General features: G+C 42.5%; 1 protein-coding gene across 2 annotated transcripts in view; it reads right to left on the bottom strand.

Moving 5' to 3' along the window:
• The window catches only part of ACTR10 (actin related protein 10), a 247924-nt gene that overhangs the window by 213192 nt on the left and 9961 nt on the right, over positions 1-24771 (bottom strand). For both annotated transcript variants that reach the window (XM_069207450.1, XM_069207451.1), the window contains exons 2-3: positions 4038-4110; positions 2110-2192 (exon numbers count right to left, since the gene is read on the bottom strand). In XM_069207450.1, the coding sequence (XP_069063551.1) occupies positions 2110-2192; positions 4038-4110 (156 nt within the window). The remainder of the gene's footprint in view (positions 1-2109; positions 2193-4037; positions 4111-24771) is intronic.

Genomic DNA, 24771 nt, shown 5'->3' with positions numbered 1-24771 from the left:
AACATCCTGGACTAGGCAGAAGTATAGGAATACCTTCGGAATAAGGTTAGAAGGCCAAAGAACTATACGAAGAAGAAGCCCAACTTTCTAAAATAGCATGCAGAAGTACTAGTGACTAAGATGATTACCTCTGCAGAAAACACGTGGAGGGGAACCTCCACCCGAAGTTTAAAAACAGACAAATCTGAAGACCAGAAGAAAGGGGCCTCAATCAAAAAATAGCCATATCAAAACTCTCCAGCACAATGGAGGTTTGCGGCTCAATTGAACTTTTTCTAGACTATGGATCACTAAAATGTATGATAGCATTAACTGACCTCAGGCATTTGGGAAATAGCGTAAAAGGAAAATGTGATAAAAAAATGTAACAGCCTAAGAAAATTGCAGGAGAGCGAAGTAAGAATCTTGCTAAAGAAAAAAAGGCAAAAAGACAAAATAATGCTATAACCATTTGCACATATAATACCTACTCAGCCAGTTTTCTTCAGAAAATGTACCAGCAGAGGGAGTGAGGGAAGTAGTGAGGGACAGGAAGAAACCAAGAGCGGAATGTTGAGTACTTCAAGTCTCAGCCCATGATGCAATAACAACAATCAATAGTCACAAACTAGGGTTGGGCCCATGTAAAGTGGGGGGGAAGACTGGGCCACCAAAGCACTATATACAGCGAAACAAGACCTTTCCCACTAACTTAAGAAAGACTCAAGAAAATCAAAGAAACTTAACGGCAACCATCAATGCCTGCTGCCAAAATGGAAGACAATAATCAATTAATGAAACACTGTACGATTTAAATATATTTTCAGTTTGGTCTATGTAAACCTTAGAAAAAAGCAAACATTTCAGTATGTTAACATTTTTCATATAACTCATAATCACACGAGATAAATGTAAATGAGCATTCACACAAGTGAATGTTTGTAAATGTGATAATAACAATTCAAGTATGTACATTAGATTAAACAACAAAAGCTAACAGAAACGTGTGTGAGGGGGCAGGAACGGGACCAAGTACAGAACATTCCGTATATACACAGGTGGTCACAACATTTTCATAGAAACATTTGCAAAACCGTTGTGAATTTTCAGGGGCCAAAAAGAATCAGAAAATTAGGAAGGTGTCAGCTGTTCAGTCTTGGTGCCCTTTCACTGGAATCTAATGTAAATTTAGAAAAGTGCAAGTTTCTTGGCCCAAATACTGTCAATATGTTTGGACTTACAACCTTTCAAGGTCTACTCAGGACAAGGGCTGGTGTTATCGTCTATCATAATCCAAGACCCACATGGAATACTTTGTATAGCCTGTGTACAAATATAATTTTCTGGACTGGTGCCCTAACCCCCCACCCACCCCTTTGTTACCTTTTGTTGTTTAATGAAATGTACATATTTGAATTGCTTTTTTATCACATTCAAAAATATTCACTTTGGTGAACGCACATTTACTTCACCGGTGATGGGGTATATGAAAATATCTGTTAAGATAGATTACGATATTAAAATGTTTCCCCTGTTCTATGCTTTACTTGTCCAAATGAAACAATATACATAAGTATTGAAGTATTGCATTTAATGATGGTTGTCTTCCATTTTGGCCACAGATTGACTGCCGGTCACAGTTAGTCTCTTTGATTTTCTAGAATATTTTTTGAGATAGCGACAATGGCAATCATGGCATAAATTTGTGTCTCAATAGCATGAATTTGTGTCTACTAGCTGAAGACTGTGCATTATATATTACTCAAAACTTGCTTAGTACCATATTCACCCAGTGGTAGCTTCTTAGCGTTAACAGGGCTGCAAGACTCCGACAAACTGTAACAAGCGAATGCTACTCAAGAGAACATTGTGTACCTACAGCTTTTGCCTTTCCCTTGTTTCTGGGGCAAAATCCCTTTATTAAGAGCTGTACAGAACAATGGAAGATCAATTTCTGTACAACTTGACATGACAAATGAACTTCCCTCCTAAGAACATCGACTTATTTTTTATCACAACATTGAAATATTTAGCATTAGCTTCTGAATTCAAACTATAGATAAGGCCCTATACGAAATATGTATGCATGCAAGTAAACACAAAAAAGATGAAACGGGAAACCATGCTTACCTGAAATAGAGCATGTGAATAAATTCCTTTAAGTAAGAATACAACTCTTCTGTATTGATATTGTACTGAACAACTTTGATAGGCTGCAAAAAAAAGATGTATTTTTAATGAAGAATGCGGACTTAAATGCAATGTTGTGTGTGAATGTCTATTTTCCAAGTGCAGTGTCTCAAGGAATGAAAACCTCGAACTAGGTAAGAAATCCACACCAAATAATATACCATGCTAGTAAAATAAGCACTGGGAAAACCAGTAGGTCTGGCATTGGCTGCCAACCTTTTGCTTTTTTTTAATGGTTTTGGTAAATCTTTATTATAAAAGCCATTACAAGAATGGCCACCTATGCTTGCACAAGAATACACACACATGCCCATTTGGATGGCCAACTTGAAATGGTTTTTGCAACATTTTACAAGACTATTTAGAGATGGTCATCTATTCATCTGCATGGGTGCACTTGGGTTAACATTTTTTTATGTTTTTCACTGAAGTAAAAAAATAAAAAATAAAAAATCACTGACCAATCGCCACCCATGCATGACCATGCGTAAGCAGGCATTTGTGAACGTTTGAATCTTTGAATGTAAAATACATCCAGATCTGTCATGCTTCGCAATAGCTGATCTCCTTCTTAATGATCTCTTGTTGATGGTGGGAGTCAAAGTATTATTATCGGAATGGAAAACTGCATCAGAGATACCTTTGAAGAAATGGTGGACCTGGCTGCATTTTACCAGGAGTTCAGACAGCTCACTATATTCCAAATCACATTCTCTACACAGATCAAGGAAACTCTGGGACAGTTCTGATGAATACAGGAAAGTAAGCACGGTTAATTCTCATAGGCTTTACTGTCTACATAACACCTTAAATAACACAGTATCAACTTAGCTCTCCCACAGACCATGACCGACTTAGGAAAAATTCTGAATTCTCAAGTAGATATGACACTCTAGCAGACATAAAAGTGTATATTGATCCGGCGGACATTTAATCAAGCTACGGTTCCACACCTCTTTCCCTACCTCCACCCTACCTCTGCCTTTTTCACTTATACTTCGCTCTATCTTTCTGTCTTCTGATACAAGCACACTTCTTACTTGGATATTAACTGCACCGGGCTCAAGTATGCATAACTACAACTCCATGCCTTCTACTGAAGTCAGAATAACTGTAAGAATTCCCAGCTTACTGAATGATAGGTGTCCTAGCACCCCTAACTTGAGGCAACAGGACCTGCTCATCTCCACCAACCTCAACTCTTCGCACAAGGGACTCTACACTCAGTTATAATTATATGCCCACTCTTCACTCAAACTTTGTTAAACAAACTGATTATGTGCAACTCAGTGAATAATGTCAGGGCATGCCAGCAATCATGCAACTGGTGCAATGCTTTGTACCACTTATAAAAGAAATCTCTTGGAAATAAAAACGGTGGGCACGCATGCATGCAGGTGCATGCCAACGTACTGGCAGCCATTTTAAAAAACAATTATGCATTTCATGGAACATATGAAGAAACACGAGAGGCTAGGTAGCATTGTATGGGGTGCTGGTGATCCATTGCCACTGTACAAAAAAAAAAAAAACATTGGCTAAAAGCAAAACTATTTACATTTTAATCACAATCCACATATTGTGACAGTTTCTGTCACTGAAGGGAAACACTTTTCGTGTACGTGTGCACCTTATGCAGGAGCAAAATACCATCAGTCACAGTGAATTTAGCCAATGGCCCAATGTGGGAGAACCCACTGCCCCATACTGTAGGGGGTGGAAGACAAACATGACAACAGACCCACGGATGGAGAGGGCTGACAGTCTCTAAACAGTTATAATACATATCATTTTAGTAAAATCATAAAGGTCTTGGTTAGAGACAAAGCTTAAACAACAATTGTGTAATGGCACTGAAATATAACCACCTTTGGAAATTCAGGTTTCCTTATTTCACTCGGTATTATACATCGCGGCCCAGTTTCACCAGCAAATCCACACCTAAAAAATGAAAAACCCAACAAATTTGTTTATTTAGAGAGTTTTATAAAGAACAAATATGCTTCAAGGTTATCAGACAGCTGTACAGAGCAACCCACAAAGGTTGTTACATAAAAAGTAGAATCCCATTACATTAACCAGAAAAACACATCAGGGGTGTGGAGTTTTTTTAAGTAATCTACTTGTCCAAAGGACAAAAAGTGACAGGAATCTACTTGTCCTATATAGACATTTACTCGTCCAACGACATGCTAAAAAAAGTATATATGTTTTAGTACAGAAACATGCTTACACATTTTATTTTATTAAAACAAAAGACATTGTTTCCAACAATCTTAACGTAGGCATGTGGAATTCCTACCGCCTGATGCCCAAACATATTGTTTTGAGTTAAGGGCAACAAGTTTTCATGCTTATTTTGTCCTGGGGACAAGTAGGCCCAACTGCCTGCAGCACAAACCCTTTACCTGCCAGTTTACAGAGAAGTGACTGTCTGCAGTTGCGGTAATGTGTGTCCATATGGTAATAATGTTCGAACTTATATTTATGGTTCATTATTGAAAAGTCTTTATTATTAGGGTGCGCCCTGTAAACAAACGTTAAAAAAAAATTTTTTTTACACATATTTGAAAAGTTTAACGATATGAGGCTAAGTATAATGTTCCCAGAAGGCCCTCTGATTAGATGCAAATGTTTGCAGAAGCTTTTAAGCAAGAGGGCTGATTCTTTGCTTTCAAAATAAAATGTTTAGAAAAAATGCAAGGAGGGAAAAAACATTTTGACATTTTAGGTGCTATTTCTTTGAAGCGTCATTTAGTAAAATGTGTTGATGCATGCTAGTAGTCCCAAAAATTATTCCTAATAGAAAATCAGTATAATAATTTCCAACAATACTATGAGAAGCATGAAAATAAACAAGCACTGGCAGAGCCAACCGATTCGATGTTTGTTGTTAGTCTTTTGGTTTCGTCAATGTATGCCTTGTTTTGACATGGCTTTTCTAACACTTTATTTTTGTGGGAGCTGGCAGGCCCTCACCATTGAAACGAACACTGTAAAAAAGCAAAAACAATTTTGGGTCTCAAAAAGCACACATTTCCACCAGTACTACAACAAAGGTCCTGAAGCCCTTGCTGTGTGGGGGAAGGTGGCCCTCCAGGGGACCCCCTCAACACAGCATCTGCCATGAGTGAGTCTGGAGGAGGGGGGCATCCATGTTCTTTGCAGAGGGGACCCCTCCAGTTTCGTTATGTCACAGATTGCCACAGTAGTTCCTAGCAATGAACAAAACTAATTTGTGTGCCAATATGCTCCTTGCAGAACAGCAGAACACGATCACTAACAGTAAAGCCAGCTAATAAATAGAGAAATAGAATTCTAATAAAAACAAAATGTCTTAGTCAACGCCAGTCCTAATTAGGGAGGCAATTCCTAAAGAAAGGAAATTGTACTCCTAGAAAATATTTGTGAACTGTATTTTAGCACGAGCAAATATGCACGTGTAGATTTGCTCATGCGAAAATCTATTGAGCGTTTACAAGTTCACGTTGACTTCAACCACTTTTTTCCCCAATCCTGGAAGAACTTCTACTTCTGCCATTGTCAGGAGTAAATTTCCAACCTTTCTCGGTATGGGAAAAAAATTAGAGAAGAGCTAGTGATCATCCTTAAAACATGCAAGTTAGTACGTTTGCAGACTCAAAGGCATTCCAGCCATGGAACTATTGCTTACTGCTTCCTCCAGCCCAATACGAAGATCTGCAGAAAGGTAGCAAAATAAGAAAATTGCTAAAGTAGGGATTGAAACTGCAAGTATTCAATCCCTACTATAGTATTTGAACACAAGCTTTATTCGGTCACATTTAACCATCAAAGCAAAATAAAATCACAGCAAGTAAAATACTAGTGTACATAATGAATACACAGATAAAAAAAAATTACGAAGAGGAAACAACAGTCATAAAAATAAAAAAAAAGATGATTAAAAGGACATAAATACATGTATTCCTTGACATGCTGCCACTAGGGACTGTCTAACCGCCTTAGTAAAAGTGAGAAACTGTCTCTCATCAACATCCTGGATACAGCTTACAATATCTCATATTGCTTTTTACCATCAGCCGGGGAAAGGTCACGACAATCCTAAAACTTGTATGTATAGTAAATAGATAAATGAGTTAAGAACAATAAATCGATTGGGGGCAAATCATTTTGTTTTTTTTTAAAAAACGAGTACGTGTGTACCATGCGACCGCGAGGAACTTGCTGACCGCACATATTAAAACAGGAGAGCTGTCTCTCATCAGCATCCTTTGCAGTGTCTCAGGCCCATGTTCCTGCAAACTGGACGAATCCACTTCCTCCGTGCAATCCCATAAGCTGGGCAAATAAACATAAAATGTACTATAGTTTCTGGAGTACAATTGCAGCTGGGGCATAGATCTATTGTCAGAGCAGGTCGCCAGGTACTAGTAAAGGACTTCAGTGGTAAACACCCGTATCTAAATCGGGCATACACACTTTTGCATAATAGGTCAGGAATTAGATCCAAGAATGGTTCAAAGTGAGGATACCACTTGAAGTCAAGAAATTGTGATGTCAGTCGACCATGTGACGTGCATAACAAATAGTTTTTCCTAACACAGGACAAGTAAACTGATTTCAGATGTTGCTTCTGGGCCCTCCCTAGGTTATGTGGGTGTCTCCAAAAATCCCCAACTCCCAGAATTTGGAACCACCTCGAGACATGCTTGAGCCAGGGAATAGAAAGTGCATTTGGTCTACCTAAGATGTCTTGTAAAGATTCCTTATATACAGCTAACTCAGGGGTAGTCCAGATGCCACCCAAAAGAGTAAAGGTCTTAAGGCTATTACATCAGAAATATGGGAGAACCCGAGATCCAGAAAAACTGGGATCAAAGGAGTATTACGAGAGCATGCAAGGAGAGTTCTTGCAAAGTTGTTTTCCCCTACAGATAATTTTCTACCATTGGAAAAACCCTAAACCTCTGCACCATAAGACACCGCACCCTGGGCCTTTGCTAAAAAAATCTTGATAGCTGGAGAAACAAGCTTTCACTGTAGTAGATTTGTAAAGACGCAGGATAGCCCCAGATCTGTGCTGAAGAAGTGCACTACTCTTATCAATCTGGGCCTCCCATTGCATAGCGTTAGTAATTCTTAGCCCCAAGTAATCAAGAGAACATACCTCACTTAAGGGGACCTCATTAAGTGAGATAGTACATCTTCTGGTGGGGCCCCTACTAAAGATCATACTTTTGGTTTTGCTGGAATTGAGCTCCAATCCATAGTCTGCACAAAAAGCACAAAATCTATCCACCAGAGCCTGGAGACCCATAAGGGTTTTGGAGATCAAAAGTGAATCATCAGCAAATAATAGGATCGGAATTTTTTGGTCATTCAAAGAAGGGGCATCATTTCGGCAGGCAGACACAACTTGCACCATTTCATTAATGAACAAAGAAAAGAGAGTCGGAGCAAGGACACAACCCTGGCGCACCCCGCCTAATATCTATTCGATCTGTAAGTTCACCCCGATTGCCCCATCTCACTCGTGCATAGGTGTTCTCCTGCATCCTTTGTATTAGATGTACTAAGTTCTCCGGGGTACCAATTTTATACAGAACTTCCCATAACTTCCCTCTAGGGACCAGGTCAAAGGCAGAGCTAAAATCCACAAAGGCAACATAAAAAGTTTTGTTTTGCTAGAATGACATAATTACCAGAATAAAAGGGAGAGCCTGAAGACCTGGCCCACTGTACTAATCCTGGAACGAAAACCAGCCTGAAGTGGGGATAATACCTGGTTGTCCTGAACCCATTCCATAAGCCTGTCTAGGACTTGCTTAGCAAACATATTTTGCAGATTATTGATGAGACTGATAGGTCTGTAGTTAGCGGGTGAACCCACATCGCCCTTTTTATACATGGGAATTATTTCCGCCCCGTGCCACGTTTCCGGGATAGGACCACCTACTGCTATAGCATCTGATAATGTATTTATATACCACGTCCAAATGACGGGTTCAGATTTAAACAAGTCCCCCGGTATCTTGTCGGGACCGGGTGCCTTAGCCGGTCTTAAGGAATTGATGGCGGCTGTGGTTTCAGCCATTGAAAAAACAATGTCCTCTGCAGAACCATCAGCAGATATTCTACAGTCATCGACCCCATAGCGCAATTCGCCCTGGGATGAAGTCGTAGGGCCTGTTGTACAGGTAAGGCATAAAGCTCGGAGAAGTGGGCCACCCATCTTTCGGGCTGGATATGCATACTAATAGTGTTGTTGCCCCCTCTAGGTCTACTAGCCAACAACCTCCAAAAATACCTGCTATCTGGGTTCTCAATTGCATCCAGCATCCTCTGCCAACTAACATGTTCCCAATCTTTCTTGGCTAGTTCCAAGGCCTTATTGTACCAGAGTCTAGCATTTCTGATCACCCCCCAGGAATTCATTTCAAGGGCAGATTTTAGATTAAGCTTCGCATAAATACAGTCCTGATTAAACCATTCCCTTGATTGGGTATAATCGGGGGAGTGCCTAGAAGTGATTTCCTTATAGAAAATGCCCTGTAGGGTACTTGCCATTTCTGCATGAATACTCAAGATTGGAATGTTACCGGCCTCTTGCTTATCAAAACTGGAGAAGAGTTTTAAAAAGGATGCGTAGATTTCCTTGACCAAGTATGGATTTGACATTACTTTTGGCCAGCTAACACCAGTCTGTCTATGATTCAAAAGGGGACTCTGAACATCAGTGGTCTCAGAGTTCTGAACTCTCCTAAACGCGTGACTAGTTAAAATAAGGCATAGAGTGTTGTGATCACTGTCATGACGGGGTTCTACCGTCATATCTAGGGTGCTGGTCCAAAGCCTAATATCCACCAGGAAGTAGTCGATGGTGCTGGAAGAAAGCCCTCGCTTGAAGGTGAAGGCAAGATTTGAATCAGATCTGGTGCGGCCATTGCATGCTTAGTTCAAATCTAAGGCAGAGGGAAGTCATCTGTGAAGCAGCACATGAACCAATACAGTTAGCGTTCTCTTTCAGGTGAGGAATACCCAAAAGTTCATCCTCCTCAATTGTCAAATTGCTATTAAGGTTATTCGGTTCAAAAGTGCAGTTCATGTCTCCTGCAACCACCAAATAAACTGATGGATGCAGGTGCTCCATATATTCAGCTAACTGGGCAAGTACTTTGGGCTCTACACCTCGAGAAACAGACCTTGCATACACATTAATCATGATCAATTTAAAACCAGGTTGGAATGTAAGTTGGACACCCAATAGGTCATACGAATTAAAACATTTTAGTTTCTTGTTCAACAAAATCATAAGACCCCCTTTCGATCTGCCAAAACCCCCAGATGCAGGTTGGGCCGCAGATAAATATGTTGTGAACCCATCTAAATAGATGAACTCTTCAGCCCAGGTTTCCTGAAGTAAGCATATATCCTGCTTATTGATGAAACTAACCCACTCTGGGTCTCCCAACCTTTTCCCAATCCCTGCCACATTCCATTACATAATGGTGAGTTCTGGACACAGGGTCTCAATACTGGCTCCTGAATGTGAGATATTCTCTACATTACCGATCCACTCTTCCCAACCGACCTCGGTATCTGCAATGGGAATCCCTGCAAGAACAGCAGTATTTATCAATCCAGGTCAGATAAAGAAGGGGAGGGATTCTCTGTCATGGTTGGAAGACAGTTCCTATATGGATATTGGGCCCCTCCCATATAGCCATCACATGAAGTAGAACAACTACTAACATTACCACAAGGTGGATACATGTGGAGAGTAATACCAGTTCCTCTACCAACCCTCAAGGAGCTAGTACGTGTATCAAAGGCAATAAGATTATCCACCAAGAGGTTATCCACGAGGAGAATTGAGATGAAATCAAACTCCGATCCTGGTTGACCATGTCTGCACACCTCCAGGATGTCAGACCGGATGACAGAGAGACAGTTCCTCTGCGTCCGTAACCAATAGCTGACCTTATTGGTGAGGGAATCCTGTGTCTCTTTGCAACCAGACGACAGTCTGGGGACCCCTGTCATATAAATGTAACCACCTTTCCTCCTCCAACCATTTCCCCCTTCATATCATACACCTGAGTTCATCTTGGGGGGCCAGGGAGGGGGCTCAAGATGGTCTGACGGGCACCTGCACACCTGTAACTCCCTGTGAGCCCTTACTGATGTCAAAGTGACGGGGTATAATCTGCTTCCCTAGTCCATATATACTCCCATTTGTATGTGGAACTAAATCGGGCATTCGCCCAGTTGGAACTAGCTCAGATAGGCAGCTCGCTTTGCCGTTTACCACCGTACTTCCGGGCCTTACATTGGGCACTGGGCGTGCGGGAGGGCTGACCACTTCAACACAGGTATCTAACACAACTGGCATAATAAACACCCCATCAGGAACAGGAACAGGATTAGGGTCACCCTCATTAGACACTTTGCAGTTGCACACTGCCCTCTGTTCAAGAAGTCCAGTAAATTTGTTCAAGATTAATAGTACCAAGGACTTTAAATCGTCCAGCTACTGGGAGATGGTAGCCAGATCCATGTGGTTGCACTTTCCTGTCCTGGGACAAAGGTGAATGAAGGATGGAATTCTACCTTCCTGGTTCATCAGGGGATGTGTGCAAGTCGCGTTCTGGGGGTTCACTGACTGCAGACAGGGCTGAGAATCTGTTAGAACAAGGAATATCAACAGGGACTAGGACCTCTGGGCTTGGAGGGGCTAAATCCCCAACTTGAGGACATTCAACGAACTCCATACAGAGGGTAAATCTCCTCATAGGAGGTGTTAATATCTGCACTGCAGGAGGAGGGTGAAAATCCACCTCTACAGCCAATTGAGGCATCTGTGGTCTTTTCTTAAAGAGGTCGGGAAACTTCTTATGGGAGATGGTGTCGAGGCTTGAGGGGGAAATAATGGAGGGGCTCCTCAGCATAGCCTCCACCTCCTCAAACAACGTGTCGATAGCTTTGAATCGATTGCTGCTGGTATTGGAATGGCTATCCACTTTCCCACTTAGCCGTTTCTTGTGCTTCTTTATACCAGAATGGGGCACGGGAATGTCAGCTGCCTTCCGTTTCCCCATGGCTTAGACAAAATAATGGGAGGTATTGAGAAGAAAGAGGGAGGAGTAAACAAATGCCAGGGAAAGTGCAGTTGATCACCTTACCTAGGATGCTAGCACCCTGGAACTTGAAAGGTTGGTCCAGCTCAGGCTCGAGCAGGCGATGAGGGGCGAAGACGGGCGAGTCTTGGCCCGGTCTTTGCCCAGACACGTGCCTGGGTGCATCCCACGCGCATCCTGCACAGTGAGGCCGGAGGTCCCTGAAGTAGGGCCAGAGATGCAGAGAATGCTGGGGGGTGTGGTCCCTTCTTCCCTCAGCAACAGTGCCAGGTGTCCGTAAAGCGCACATCCCACGCAGCGAGGCTCGAGGCCCCTGAAGTAGGGCCGGAGATGCAGAGAATGCTGGGGGGTGTGGTCCCTTCTTCCCCCAGCAACAGTGTCAGGTGTCCGTAGAGCACGCGTCCCGCGCAGTGAGGCTCGAAGCCCCTGAAGTAGGGCTGGAGCTGCAGAGAATGCTGGGGGGTGTGGTCCCTTCTTCCCCCAGCAACAGTGTCAGGAACTCTTACACAATGAGATTGCTGCCATAATTTTTTGCCGCACTATATGGCATCAAAGGGACAAGTAGATGTTTTTACAGGGCAAGTAGATTTAAGAAGAAACCTGTCCCATGGGCGAGTAGATGTTTTATTAAATTCCAAACCTCTGTTAAAGTAAACATTGCTTGAAATTAGCATTATACCTGTCTACCCAAACGTTCAGGGACACAAAATGATGTTTAATAATTAATTCCTGGTAACTTTGTCCTCAGCTTCTACAAACCAAGCTGCAGCCCATTTGTTTGGACTGATTGCTCTAAAAATCACCACCATAAACGTCAGTCTACAGTTATGAACAGTATGACTTTTTAGACTAGTGAAGTAGGAAGGTTTTTTTGTTAAGGTGGAAAGCTGGAGCAAAATGTTCCTTAGGTGATACTGGTCCAATGTAGTTGTGCCGGACTCAGTGTATCACTCTGTATGCAGGTATAGGTCTGCATGACAAAATGAAGCAGCATTTGTATGCACACTTGTACTGCTACCTGCATGGCAGATGAGTGCATTAAGGATTTGTCAGGTCGCATGTATAGAAATAACACCTACAGCAAAGTCCTGATTAGGTATTGTTGTCACAGTACTCTCAACTTCTTAAGAGTGTCCTTTATGCAGGCTTTTGAAAGTTATGAATAACAAAGAAAGATATCCCACAACAACCTGATGGCTGTAGTCCTGACAGTGTTCTTTCACAACTGTGCTCATATCTGGTGATATGGCATATCTCACATAGTGGAAATATGAGATGGTTTTGGGTGAGACATTAGTGCATTTCAGAAATAAATACTTTAGTTATTTTTTTTAAATCTCCTCTTTTTTATTGTAAGACTCTGCTGAGATACAGCTCATACAGCCAGTACACAACTGGGTGGTGTCATTCAATAGATTTTGAATCTATGAAATAAAGGGTCCAAACAAACATCACTGCAATAGGTGCATTAACCCTCTTATCTACGACCACAACTGGAACCTGTAATCAGTTCTTTACATACTACATACTCTTGAGAGAAGAGTGAGTGCCAACCAGGCTGATGATGAACTAGTCTGCTTGAAGGGGGGGGGGTGGGGGGGGGTGCTGAAAGATCCAGGAAAAGAGAATGGGTCCCTGCTAATCAGAGCAGTAAAAGACCATGTCCAGCAGTTACAATCCCTACTGTAACAACTTGCAAACTGTGCAAAAGGTTAGTGATGATCTCACACACAAGACACACATTCTGCAAAGTCTTGCACCCCTGCCCAGATAAGACACTTTTAGCAGACACATTCTACAAAGGCCTGAACTCGCTGCAGATCCCCACTGCACAGAACGGAACCTGCCAGTGCGCGCACACACACACACACACACACACACACTTGCACATCAACACACACTACACAAACATCTTTGCACAGAACCCCCTCCCACCTTGCACAGACACCCTCCCTGTAGAGACTCAGACAAACAGCACAGACACAGTGCAGCCATATCCATCCTGCAGAAAGATACACACACATACTGCAAAGGAAGGGCCACGCAGACACTCTCCTTTCAGAGAGACATTCTGCAGAAGCACATCTTTAAGACTTTCACACAGATGCTGTACCCTGTACTCTATAAACTTTCTGCGGAAAATGCTCATCTCCAGCAGGTCTCCCTTCCAGCAAATACACAACCCTAATGGTTTACATTGATGCCAGTACAAAGTTGTGCACAGACAGAAATGAATGCTTCAACAGTCGGGCTGTCGTGACACTGGCCTGCTGGGATGAGAATGTTGCGGAAAATCTAGCAAAGTTTAAGGGGGTCTCAGGTCCACAGGCTGTAGTTCAGGGGCAGAGTACTAATAGATTTACGGCATAAGAGATCAAGGGTAGAAAAAAAGCAAGAAAGGACCTGGATGAGGATGGAGGGCAGGCGATGCGAATGAGCCGAGCAATGGCACAATAGAACCACAAATCGTTCTAGTGCCAGAAGCATTAAAAGTCCTGACTGGGCAGATATGTGAGGGGTAGACGTGAAGAGTTGCAAGGGGCTCAAACAGACACAGGAAAGGCCCAAGGGCTAGTCATCAGAGGACACCGGGCGATCAAAATATCCTAGGTCAAGGATGCATTTAGCTGGCATGAGAAGTCAGAATACTGACACCATTATGTGGCCTCTTAAAATCATGTTGAAATTGTGCTCTTGCCCCTCATGTTGCTACCCCTTCTGACCTCTCAGAGAGCCTGTATGCTTCAGACTTGTGGGAAATGAGAGGAAAGGCTACTTTTTAAGCACGCGCACGTACACAACTAATGCCTCCACAGTGCTATACCTGAGGTGGGTTCAGCATGCCCCCTGCCAATCCTAGACTAGACTCGTAGTATGGCTTCTGGCCAGTTGGAGGCCTTCACATCTTTTTAAATGTACAGAGATTTGTATCGGTGTTCCTCATTGGCTTAGTACCAACGTGCCACAACTTTGCCCCTTCATACCGAATTGAATGTCTAGTTGTCAGTCGGACACAAAAACAACAAATCGTCTTGTTCTTGGCAGAAAATAGCATGTCTCGGGCATCAGGTGTTACAAACTGCTCACCCCTGCACATGAACAATATGTTCACAGTCCAAGATCACCTTCATGGCAATGAGCCTAATGACAGCTGCATTTAGGCAAGATAATGTCCCTGGGGGTAAGGGTCTCTAGTTGTGCTAGATCAGAACATTATGTTAGGAATGTGCTTAGTAAAATCCTCTCAACCTTTTTCTTGATAGTGCTTGTCAGTGTATTAGACTGTATCTCCAACAGGAGTGAGTTCAATTTACAACAAACATATCTGGCCGGCGCAATTCCTCACTAATATTAACAGAAAGTGAAAAGGAACCATTATAGCTGCCAATAATTCTGAAAGCAAAAACTGGCGAAATTCTTTTGGTACGATGGGGAAGTCGAATTAAGTGCCATTTTGATCAAAAGTGTAAATTTGGTCTTCTTTTCTGCAGACCAAATGCCGATCTTTCAGACATACAATTCTTATTTGTGTTCTTGTTTAATAATCCCTATTTACGCTCTTTTTCTGCTCATGGAGAGAAAGAATGGCAGAAACTGACAGAGAGAGATAAATTTACTCCACCTGCAGCTAACATGGCTCCATCCTGCCAAACTCAACTACTAATTTAGGATTTCTGGCATTGTATTTATTGAGAAATTTCAAAGACAGAACTGTAAGAAAAAGAAAATGCCTAATATAGGAAAGTAGCTTTCAGGTATGCTGGGGGTAATCACATGAAACTACATCAATCATAAAAAAAAAATACCTACCTCTTACTGATAACATTTTGTTTGTCTTTAGAAACAAGAGAGAGATGGGTAGTCCCAAAGCTGTCACTATCCTATATTCCCTGCAACCTATAATTTTCAGTGCAAACAATCTTTGGCGACAACAATCATCTATCATAAAAAATTACCTAACTCTTACTGATAAAATTTGACTTGTCTGTAGAAACAAGGGAGAGATGGGTAGTCCCAAAGCTGGCCCTATCCTATATTTCCCTTCAACCTATCATTGTCAGTGCAAACAATCTTTGGCAAAAACAAAACATTTGGCCTTGGTAAGCATGTGATATTTGTTAAAACCTTTGTACAGTAAAAAAAATAAATTTTCAAATATATAAGAAATATACAAAAAAAACACTGGCAAAGCCAATAAGTCTAGCTAATGTGCAAGCTCAGTGTAGCTGTGCAACATGGATAAAAGTAAATTTAGAAATAAAATGCTGGCCACGTCGTAGAGATTTATTTTTCTAACTTTACTTGTTGTTATAGCTGTGCTGCTGTTCAACATGGCTAAAAGACATTGACAAAGCTAAAAGCTTTGACATAGGAGATTCCTATTGACTTTGCTAATCCTTATTTTTAGGTCGAGAGCACAAGCGCTTTACGAACTGTTGTTACCTATCTGTGGGCTTTTAAGCACACCTATCTCACACCCATCACTTTCACTTGTTTGTGGGCTTGCCTTTCAAAAATCCCTTGATGTCATTGGTAAATGCTTATGTTTGTCCCTCCTTGAGGCGGTTGTGTTACCCTTTTGCAGACTGACTGATTTTGCACGATTGCCCATATACTTCAGCATGGGTGAACTATTTTTTTCTTTTTGTCTCTCCCCATTGGGCATCATGGCAGCCATGGCACTAACAGCATGAACAGTACACACTCCCCTGACGGTATTTGTGCGCTGGTCACATTATTCACACTGTTACCTAATCAGAGTAATTTCTTTTAGTTCTCGTTTTCGCACTCCATAGCTTTCCCAAAAACACTTGTAATTGAAAAATGATTTAGTAAACAAAACAAAAACAAAAAAAACACACAAAAAAAACAAAACACAGAAATCTGCAACGCAACTCTCCCGGCACAGAGGGAGAGCAGATACTACAATATTCTCTGCACTAGGGAACACTCACCCCATAATGCTTTGCAAGCATTCTTTTTCAAAATGTTTTGCCCATAACTCAGCCTTTGGTGGTCCTAGGCCAATGGGACTACCACCAAAACGTTCAGCACCATGTACTCTCTCTGTTTATGCCAGTCTCGATTCCCACAATAGGTTAGTGGGGACCACAAAATAATAACCCCACCCACCATTCAAAGCGTTTTTAGGCTCTCTTATGGCTAGAACTTTGTTTTATGGCTGGGAGCAGGTTGTGTTATAAGGGCCTTAGTATTGCATAATGCTTTGCAGGGCATTCTTTTACAAAACATTTTTGCTCATAACTCAGACTGTGGTAGGCCTAGGACAGAGAGAGCAAATTTTATTAATAAATTAGTAGCATAGAGATTAGCATATGATGATTAATTAACCTGCATTTAAAAGTCTAACAGAGAAAATACACATGTTGTAAAATGTGCATGTTTTAATTATGATGGACCATGTGGCCGCCATTCATATTAAGCACCACGTTTTAACATGAGAGTTTGCATTTTATTAAATGATGTATTAAAATGAGTTCACAAAAGAAAAATCAGCCCTTTTTGTGGAGTCTCCCAGTCCTTGAAAAAACTGAAAGTAAGATTTACATAGCTTTTCTGAAGAGAATTACTGCACAACCACGTACCCAAAGCTGGCGCATCACAAGAGAGGCCAGCCATAAATTGATCTATTTGACAACTAGAAAGTTTCCAGATAGACTGCACTCATAAAAACATAAAGCACTCCAATACCTTTGGGTCGGATTTGCGCTATATAGAAGCAACACCTCATGACAGTGGGACAGGTACAGGGTGAGTAGCCACAGCGACGCATGAGGGAGCAAGCAACAGCAAGAGGAGGGTGATTTGGGGGGCAGGAGAAGCAAGAATGCAGATAGGGAGTAGTGCAATTTGATACCCATGAAAGCGCTGTGGATGGAGCAGCAGGGAGGGAAAATGGAAGGGGGCAAGCAAAAGTACCTCACTCATGTGGGGAGCAGCGGATGAGTACATATTAACCTGAATCAATCTGTGCTACATCCTTGCTCCACGGCAAGCATCGGAAGGGACGTTTTGGCTGCACTGGCCAATGAATGTGCCTGCAAAGAAGAATGACGCTGAAGCAGATAAATGGTATGCAACGGGTGGGCTCCAAGCCCTTTTTGAATACAAGAGTCTCTTGCAAGCTAGACACATGTGCTAGTTCATGATCTTGCAGGCTCAATCAACCCTTAAAAAAAGGAGTGGACCAGATGTCAGGCACACCAGTCTTCACATAGAAGTGCACTTCTTTTTAGGAAACTGTGCACGTGTTGAGGAAAAAAGGGTATTTCACAGTGTAAGAGAACTACTGGAGGAAACCGGATGATCCACTGTTGTAAGATGTATACTGTGGTTGGCAGAAGCAAAATGGGAACCATATCTGACAGACCCATGAACTAAAAGGGTGACCAAAAGAACAGCATCTATGTACACATGTAGGTATTTTTATTGGAACTGTTTTGGGAAATGTAAGGCTGACAACATTTAAATCTCTCTCTGGGTCAGACAAAAAACAGAACTCCTCAGCCATCTTAGTTAACGTATGCTAGTAAGGTCAATAACAATATAAGGGTCTGCAGGAACTGAGTGAATGTATTGAGATGGCAGCACAATACAAAATAATTCTGAAACTGCCTGTATATGTTTCTAACTGAGATCAGTGTACAACATATTGGTCATACATCTGATTCATGGCAGGTCTCAATCAGTTTTGCATTCTTTCTATTTCAATAATTTGATTTGAGGGCATTAAGATGGGCAGTAACAAACACATTAGTGGCAAACCTACTACTGCAAATGCTTTATTTTAAAAAATAAAACAGCAATTCGGATTGTCCAAAGAAGAGATATGCTGAAAACGCTTTTGAAGACCATTAAAATGGCTAAAAAGATGAGTAATTAAAAAATGTGGACAACCTCTTTCAATGCAATTGCTTTTGTTTTTACAATAGTAAAAATATCCCACCAACCTTGACTAACACACAAAGCGCAGGCAGCGGCTGTTTAAGTTCAGATGCAGCACAAACACCAGAAGCAGTAGGTGGTTCCCTCACACAGCAAGCACAGATGACGACAGATTTTGTGGCTGCTGATCCATCAGACTGGACTAGGAGTGGTGAGCAATGCACCAGATACATGGCACAGAGAGTGGCTCATATCAACCAGTAATTATGCCAACTTGGCACATACATCTCTGGTGGAATCTGCTCCCTTTTCACAGTAGTAGTGGAGTGGCAGTATGGTAAAATGCAACAACAAATGATGCTGGCCAAGATCACAAAAACTTCACCAGGGACATGTTTTTTTATGGTATGGCCCGTGACATATGTTTGAGAGACAAAGTCAGTGTGGGAAGTGATAATGTAACACAACGGCTGTGCAATGGTTTTGGGATGTTTCACATCCTGAAAAAGTGAAGGGTTTCAGCAATATTATGAAGCCACCTTTCGCAGTTGAAATAAATGGTTGGTTTTCACTGCAACTTTAATGGAAAGTGATGCTGTCGCCTTGAAATGTAGCAGCATTTGCTTAAATTAGAAATCCATAACACAGCACAAATATAATAACACAAGACAACGCAATCACACAACAAGAAATAACAGGAGCCAACAGAATAACTACAATAGAACAACACAATGACAAAAGAACTATAGTAAAACACACACCATAGCCTTGCACAGCAACACAGTACAAAAATAACAGTTGAAGCGCGAATCGCTGCCACAGTTCAGAGGAGGGCAGGAGCCCTTTAAATTCAAGACCGCACTCCCGCCTCCGCGGGAAGCGCGAATCGCTGCCACAGTCCAGAGGAGGGCATGAGCCCTTTAAATTCAAGACCACGCTCCCGCCTCCGCGGGAAGCGCGAATCGCTGCCACAGTCCAGAGGAGGGCAGGAGCCATTTAAATTCAAGACCGCGCTCCCGCCTCCGCGGGAAGTGCGTATCGCTGCCACAGTCCAGAGGAGGGCAGGAGCCCTTTAAATTCAAAACCGCGCTCCCGCCTCCGCGGGAAGCGCGAATCGCTGCCACAGTCCAGAGGAGGGCAGGAGCCCTTTAAATTCAAGACCGCGTTCCCGCTTCACGCGAATCACTGCCACAGTTCAGAGGAGGGCAGGAGCCCTTTAAATTCAAGACCGCGCTCCCGCTTCGCGCGAATCGCTGCCACAGTTCAGAGGAGGGCAGGAGCCCTTTAAATTCAAGACCGCGCTCCCGCTTCGCGGGAAGCGCGAATCGTTGCCACAGTCCACAGGAGGGCAGGAGCCCTTTAAACTAAAGGACGTGCTCCCGCTTCGCGGGAAGCGCGAATCGCTGCCACAGTCCAGAGGAGGGCAGGAGCCCTTTAAATTCAAGACCGCGCTCACGCCTCCGCGGGAAGCGCGAATCGTTGCCACAGTCCAGAGGAGGGCAGGAGCCCTTTAAATTCAAGACCGCGCTCCCGCTTCGCGCGAATCGCTGCCACAGTTCAGAGGAGGGCAGGAGCCCTTTAAATTCAAGACCGCGCTCCCGCTTCGCGGGAAGCGCGAATCGTTGCCACAGTCCAGAGGAGGGCAGGAGCCCTTTAAACTAAAGGACGTGCTCCCGCTTCGCGGGAAGCGCGAATCGCTGCCACAGTCCAGAGGAGGGCAGGAGCCCTTTAAATTCAAGACCGCGCTCACGCCTCCGCGGGAAGCGCGAATCGCTGCCACAGTCCAGAGGAGGGCAGGAGCCCTTTAAATTCAAGACCGCGCTCCCGCTTTGCGGGACGCGCGCGGGCGGCGCCCGGGCCAAGGGCGGGCCCGTCTTTCGCCCGTCATCGCCAGGAAGAGACTGGGCTGGGCCCCCTCCCTTTCTTTTTTCGCTTTTATTTTTATATTTTTCTGAGGCACTGTTCTATGGAGAGTCGCAGACTTAAGGAAGGCAAGGAGGAGCCACCTGATATTTGGGTATTTAAAACTTATCTCTAAACCAGTTTGTCTCCTGTACCCTGCTGACTGATATAGGCGAAACACACGCAAGGCGTAAGTAAGGCCTACTGCCCTACAATTGCAGGGGGCTCGGTGTGGCATAAGGTTGTGGCTTGACAATCAAATCAAGTAGGATCCGAGTATAATTTGGTTCTATTTTTCCCCAGTCAGGGGGACTGAGTTTGATATAGCTGTTAAAGAAATACACGGCGCCCTATTTTGGATAAATGGATTGGCTTACCCAAATGGGAAAACGTAAGGGAGACAATGGGGGAAGGGAATCCATTCAGGAGCCCCCCCCACCTAGGTTAATAACAAGCTACCTAACTTCTGTAATGGGTGCCATTGAGACAGAGATAGGGAGAGTAGAAGCTACTTTAGAGTCGTCTCTTGAGAAAGCAGGAAAAGGGGGGTGGAGGGGAGGACACTGCCGGCAACATCTTCATTGAATAAGACTAAGAAAGGAAACCCTTGTGTAATATCAGAAATTGATTTAATTACTCCTACAACTCCAGAGAGTCCACCCTAAAAAAAAAAGCAGGCAAATAATTCCCCCCCATACGGCAGTAACCCCCATACAGCAAGTTGGATCTCCTGTAGACAGGGATGGCTTTGGAGAGTCCCTATCAGGAATTAAGAAGATCAAGAGTAAATGTCTTTCTAAACCTCAAAAAAAAAAAAAAAAAATTATAGGGAAACACCCTAAAGACTGTAAAAACTCGGAACCAATTATAACTTGTTTCTCACAAATTGAAGATCAACTTAGAGACATTAAAAAGCTGTGCTCATCAGTCTTGGAGAAAGTGGCTATTCTCGAGCAGAAGGTTGAATTTATAACAAATATAAATCCTATACCAATGAGGGCAGAACCTCAGAACAATCACTCCATCCCTGAATGTTTACTAGCTCCGCCTATTCATCAGCATCGAAACTTTAGAACGACTTCTGCCCAGAATTCAACCCATAAACCCCTGAACGTAGAGATACTGCAGGATTCCACAAACTTACAGTCTCAGTGGGGCACAACCAAACGGGAAGGCCTGGCGGGCCAGGAGATTACAAGAACTCAAGTAGCCTGCCCGAGGATACCACTAGCATGTGCCCCCTATATTCTAATCCTGGAAAATGTCCCCATATTGGAAAATACCAACCCCGAATCCCATGTATCACTGTTAAATAAAGTAAGTCATTGGGTAGGAAAACACACGGGAGGGCGGGTTGAGTTCCATAGGGACATTTTAACTGTAAGAAGGGTACCTTGGGTTGGCTCATCCCCTAAAACATCACCTGGGGATTGTATTATTATAAACTTTAGGTCCCCCTGGACTGTCAATGCTTTGTGCCACCACCTTTCAACTATGAGACCATCTGTAGGGCTTATAAGAGTCCAACGTTTGACTAAGTTTATCTCCCCGTTCTCAAACCCACGTTATCCTGATTCAACCTATTCTGGAATCAGAATCCCAGCAACCCTGGTCTCTCTAACTCCCCTGACACTGCCCAGACATTGTCTAATAGGTATGAGCCCCTGACCTCACTAGAACAGTTAGATTGACCATTAGTAACTGAGCCATCTTTGCAAGTATCCTTGGAGACAAACGTACTCCCACAGTCCCCCTTTGAATCTAAAGGAGTCCCTGATATACATAATACACAGGGTATGGCAGCCCTAGGGATTATTTCCTGGAATGTTGCAGGTTTAAAATCAAAAATTGGAAACCCTGACTGAATAAAATTAGTGACGGGAAATCTCTTTATCTGTTGCCAGGAGACCTGGCTCACAGAAATACCGCATATTAATGGTTATACCACATATTGTGTTCCTGCAACTAAGGCCCCCGCAGGTAGAGCTAAGGGCGGTTTGGCTACTTTCTTATCTGTGGAGGCCGGAGGGATGGAAGCACGTGTTGTGGGTATATCCCCTTTTTTCTGGCCTTATCTCTGAAATTAGCGGAGCCATTCGATATACTACTGATCAATTACTATATAACACCTTTGATAACTCGGACATTAGTGTGGTCAGTAGTTTGGAGACCCTAATACATAAGGCAACAATTTCTAGTAAAAAGGACCTAAGAATAGTATGGGTTGGTGATTTTAATGCCCATTTGTGCGAGTCAGAGTTCTTTGACTGTTGCGGACTTCTGGACGAGAATGATAATCCCATTCAACATTTTAAACACTCCCCATATGGGAACGCCCTTAACTCGTTGATAACAGTAAATTCTCTTTTTTTCCCACACCAGCTATTAGAGGGATACCAACATTTGAAAGGGGGGGATACTCATACTACTATTGACTATATTATTTATTCTAGAGAATTGTCCTCTATTACAGGACAATTCAGGGTGACCCCAACTTGTATTAGTGACAATAACCCCTTATCCATTGTGATCAATTTAGATTTGACAAGCGACTAAAGAAGAGGGAAGCGATACCCTGCTATGAAGTTCTCATCCCAAAAAGGGCTCACAATCAAATGGGGAAAAATAAACAGTAATCATTTTTTTAAAGATTTATTCCCGAATAAATGGTCAGATATTATGACATCTCTGGATGAAGATAAAGCCCCCCATGAAATTATGCGTGCATTCTCTTCTCTGACAAAATATATGGCGGAGAAATTACAGCCTTCACGTGCTAATAAAATCCATGGCCCAAGATGGTTTAACCATGCATGTACCACTTCCTTAAGCAAGCTAAAAAAAAACAACCAATGTATTTCCCAAAGATCGACAAGCAATTAAGATTGCTAGGAAAAATTATAAAGAAGCTCTTGCCAAAAGGAAAGTCGAACTAAGTGAATCTGCGTGGGAGGAATTGATGGCTGCAAGGAAAATCAAAGATACAACCGCATTTTGGCGTGTGGTTAATTCTTTATTATTGAATGATAAACATGAGTCGCCTATGGATACTGTTATACCAGCCAAGACTTGGGTGGACTATTTTTAAAAAACTTTCGCCATAGAGACAAATGTTCAATCAGAAATGTTAAACTGTCTGAAGCCTGTAGGAAATGATCAGCTAAGTTTGGCTTTTAGTAATATTATAAGTGTGGATGACGTTAAACAAGCAATTCAAGATAGCCCCTCTGAGAAAGCTCCTGGCCCAGACAGAATTCCTGTTGACTTATATAAAGCACTTCCAGATTTCTGGGGACCATTGCTAACAAAGGTCCTGAGATCGGCTGTGGTAGGCCCTCTAGTAGATTCTTGGAAAGAAGCGATCATTGTCCCGATTTTTAAGAAGGGAGATAGGGCAGACCCCTTGTGCTATCGCCCAATCTCTTTACTGGATAGTTCAGTTAAAATTTTAGGCAGAGTGATTTTAAATAAGTTAGAAGAATGGGCGACTAATTCTCACTCCCTCTCAGAAATACAATTTGGCTTTCGCCCAGGGGTGGGCACAGTAGAACAAACTCTTAATCTGACTCCAGAAATATACTAAAGCCAAAAGGGGCTGTATACATAGCATTTATGGATCTGTCCTGTGCCTTTGATACAGTTAGCAGGGAGAAATTGTGGAAGGTAATGCTGGGTATGGGCGTGGATAAAGATATAGTTATATTACTTAGTAAACTGCATGCCTGCACAGAGGCTCGTGTCCGTTATTCCCGGGAGGGATGTCTGACAGAGAAATTTCCCTCACAAAAAGGGGTCAGACAGGGATGTGTTCTTGCCCCCTTTCTCTTTCTCCTGTATATAAACGGGTTGGAGAAATGTCTTTGTGAATCAGGGAAGGATTCCCCAGTTATCAATAATTCTCCAATCCCTGTACTCTTGTATGCGGACGATGCAGTACTCATTTCAAGGACAGCAAATGGCCTTCAGATTTTATTGAATGCTTTTAATACTTTTATGGGGAACCTTGGTCTTAAAATTAACAGAACTAAGTCATTTGTTATGAAGTCCGGACCCAAATTAGCAAAAACGAAAAAATTTATTTTAGATGGGCATGAGATACTTAAGGTCCCACATTTTACGTATCTGGGGGTCCCCATTGATGTAGATTTTAACTGGAAGTTTTTAGTTAATATACGCTCAATACAATTCCAAAAAGCCATTGAAGCTGTTTTTAGGTTTGCAAAAAGACTCCGGCATAAACCGGTTAAGGAAATGATGATTGTTTTCTCTTCTAAGTGCCTCTCTATCGCGACATTTGGAGCTGGGGTTTGGGGGCTTGCAGAATGTACAGGACTCCAGATTATAGAAAATAAATTTTTAAGAAGGTCATTATCAGTCCCTCAATCCACATCAGTAAAGTTCTGTCATAAAGAAGTAGGTTTGAGACACATATCTAGCTACATAAAACTGCAACCTCTTATATTGTGGGTAAAAATCTGGACTAAGCCTGAAGCGCTTTTATGTAGAAAGGTGATACAGGACTGTCTCCTTCTGTCACGATTTCTAGATATACCCTGGCTTAGATATGTTTATCTCTCTCTCTCCTATCATTAGGATTAGGAGACTTTTTCTTGAAACCTGATACTCTAACAAGACAGGACGTTAAGAAGGTGAAAGATATATTCTGGCAGAGAAA

Source organism: Pleurodeles waltl, chromosome 9 (assembly GCF_031143425.1).
Source record: "Pleurodeles waltl isolate 20211129_DDA chromosome 9, aPleWal1.hap1.20221129, whole genome shotgun sequence".
Classification (NCBI taxonomy): domain Eukaryota; kingdom Metazoa; phylum Chordata; class Amphibia; order Caudata; family Salamandridae; genus Pleurodeles; species Pleurodeles waltl.
This window is presented reverse-complemented; position numbering and strand designations above follow the sequence as displayed.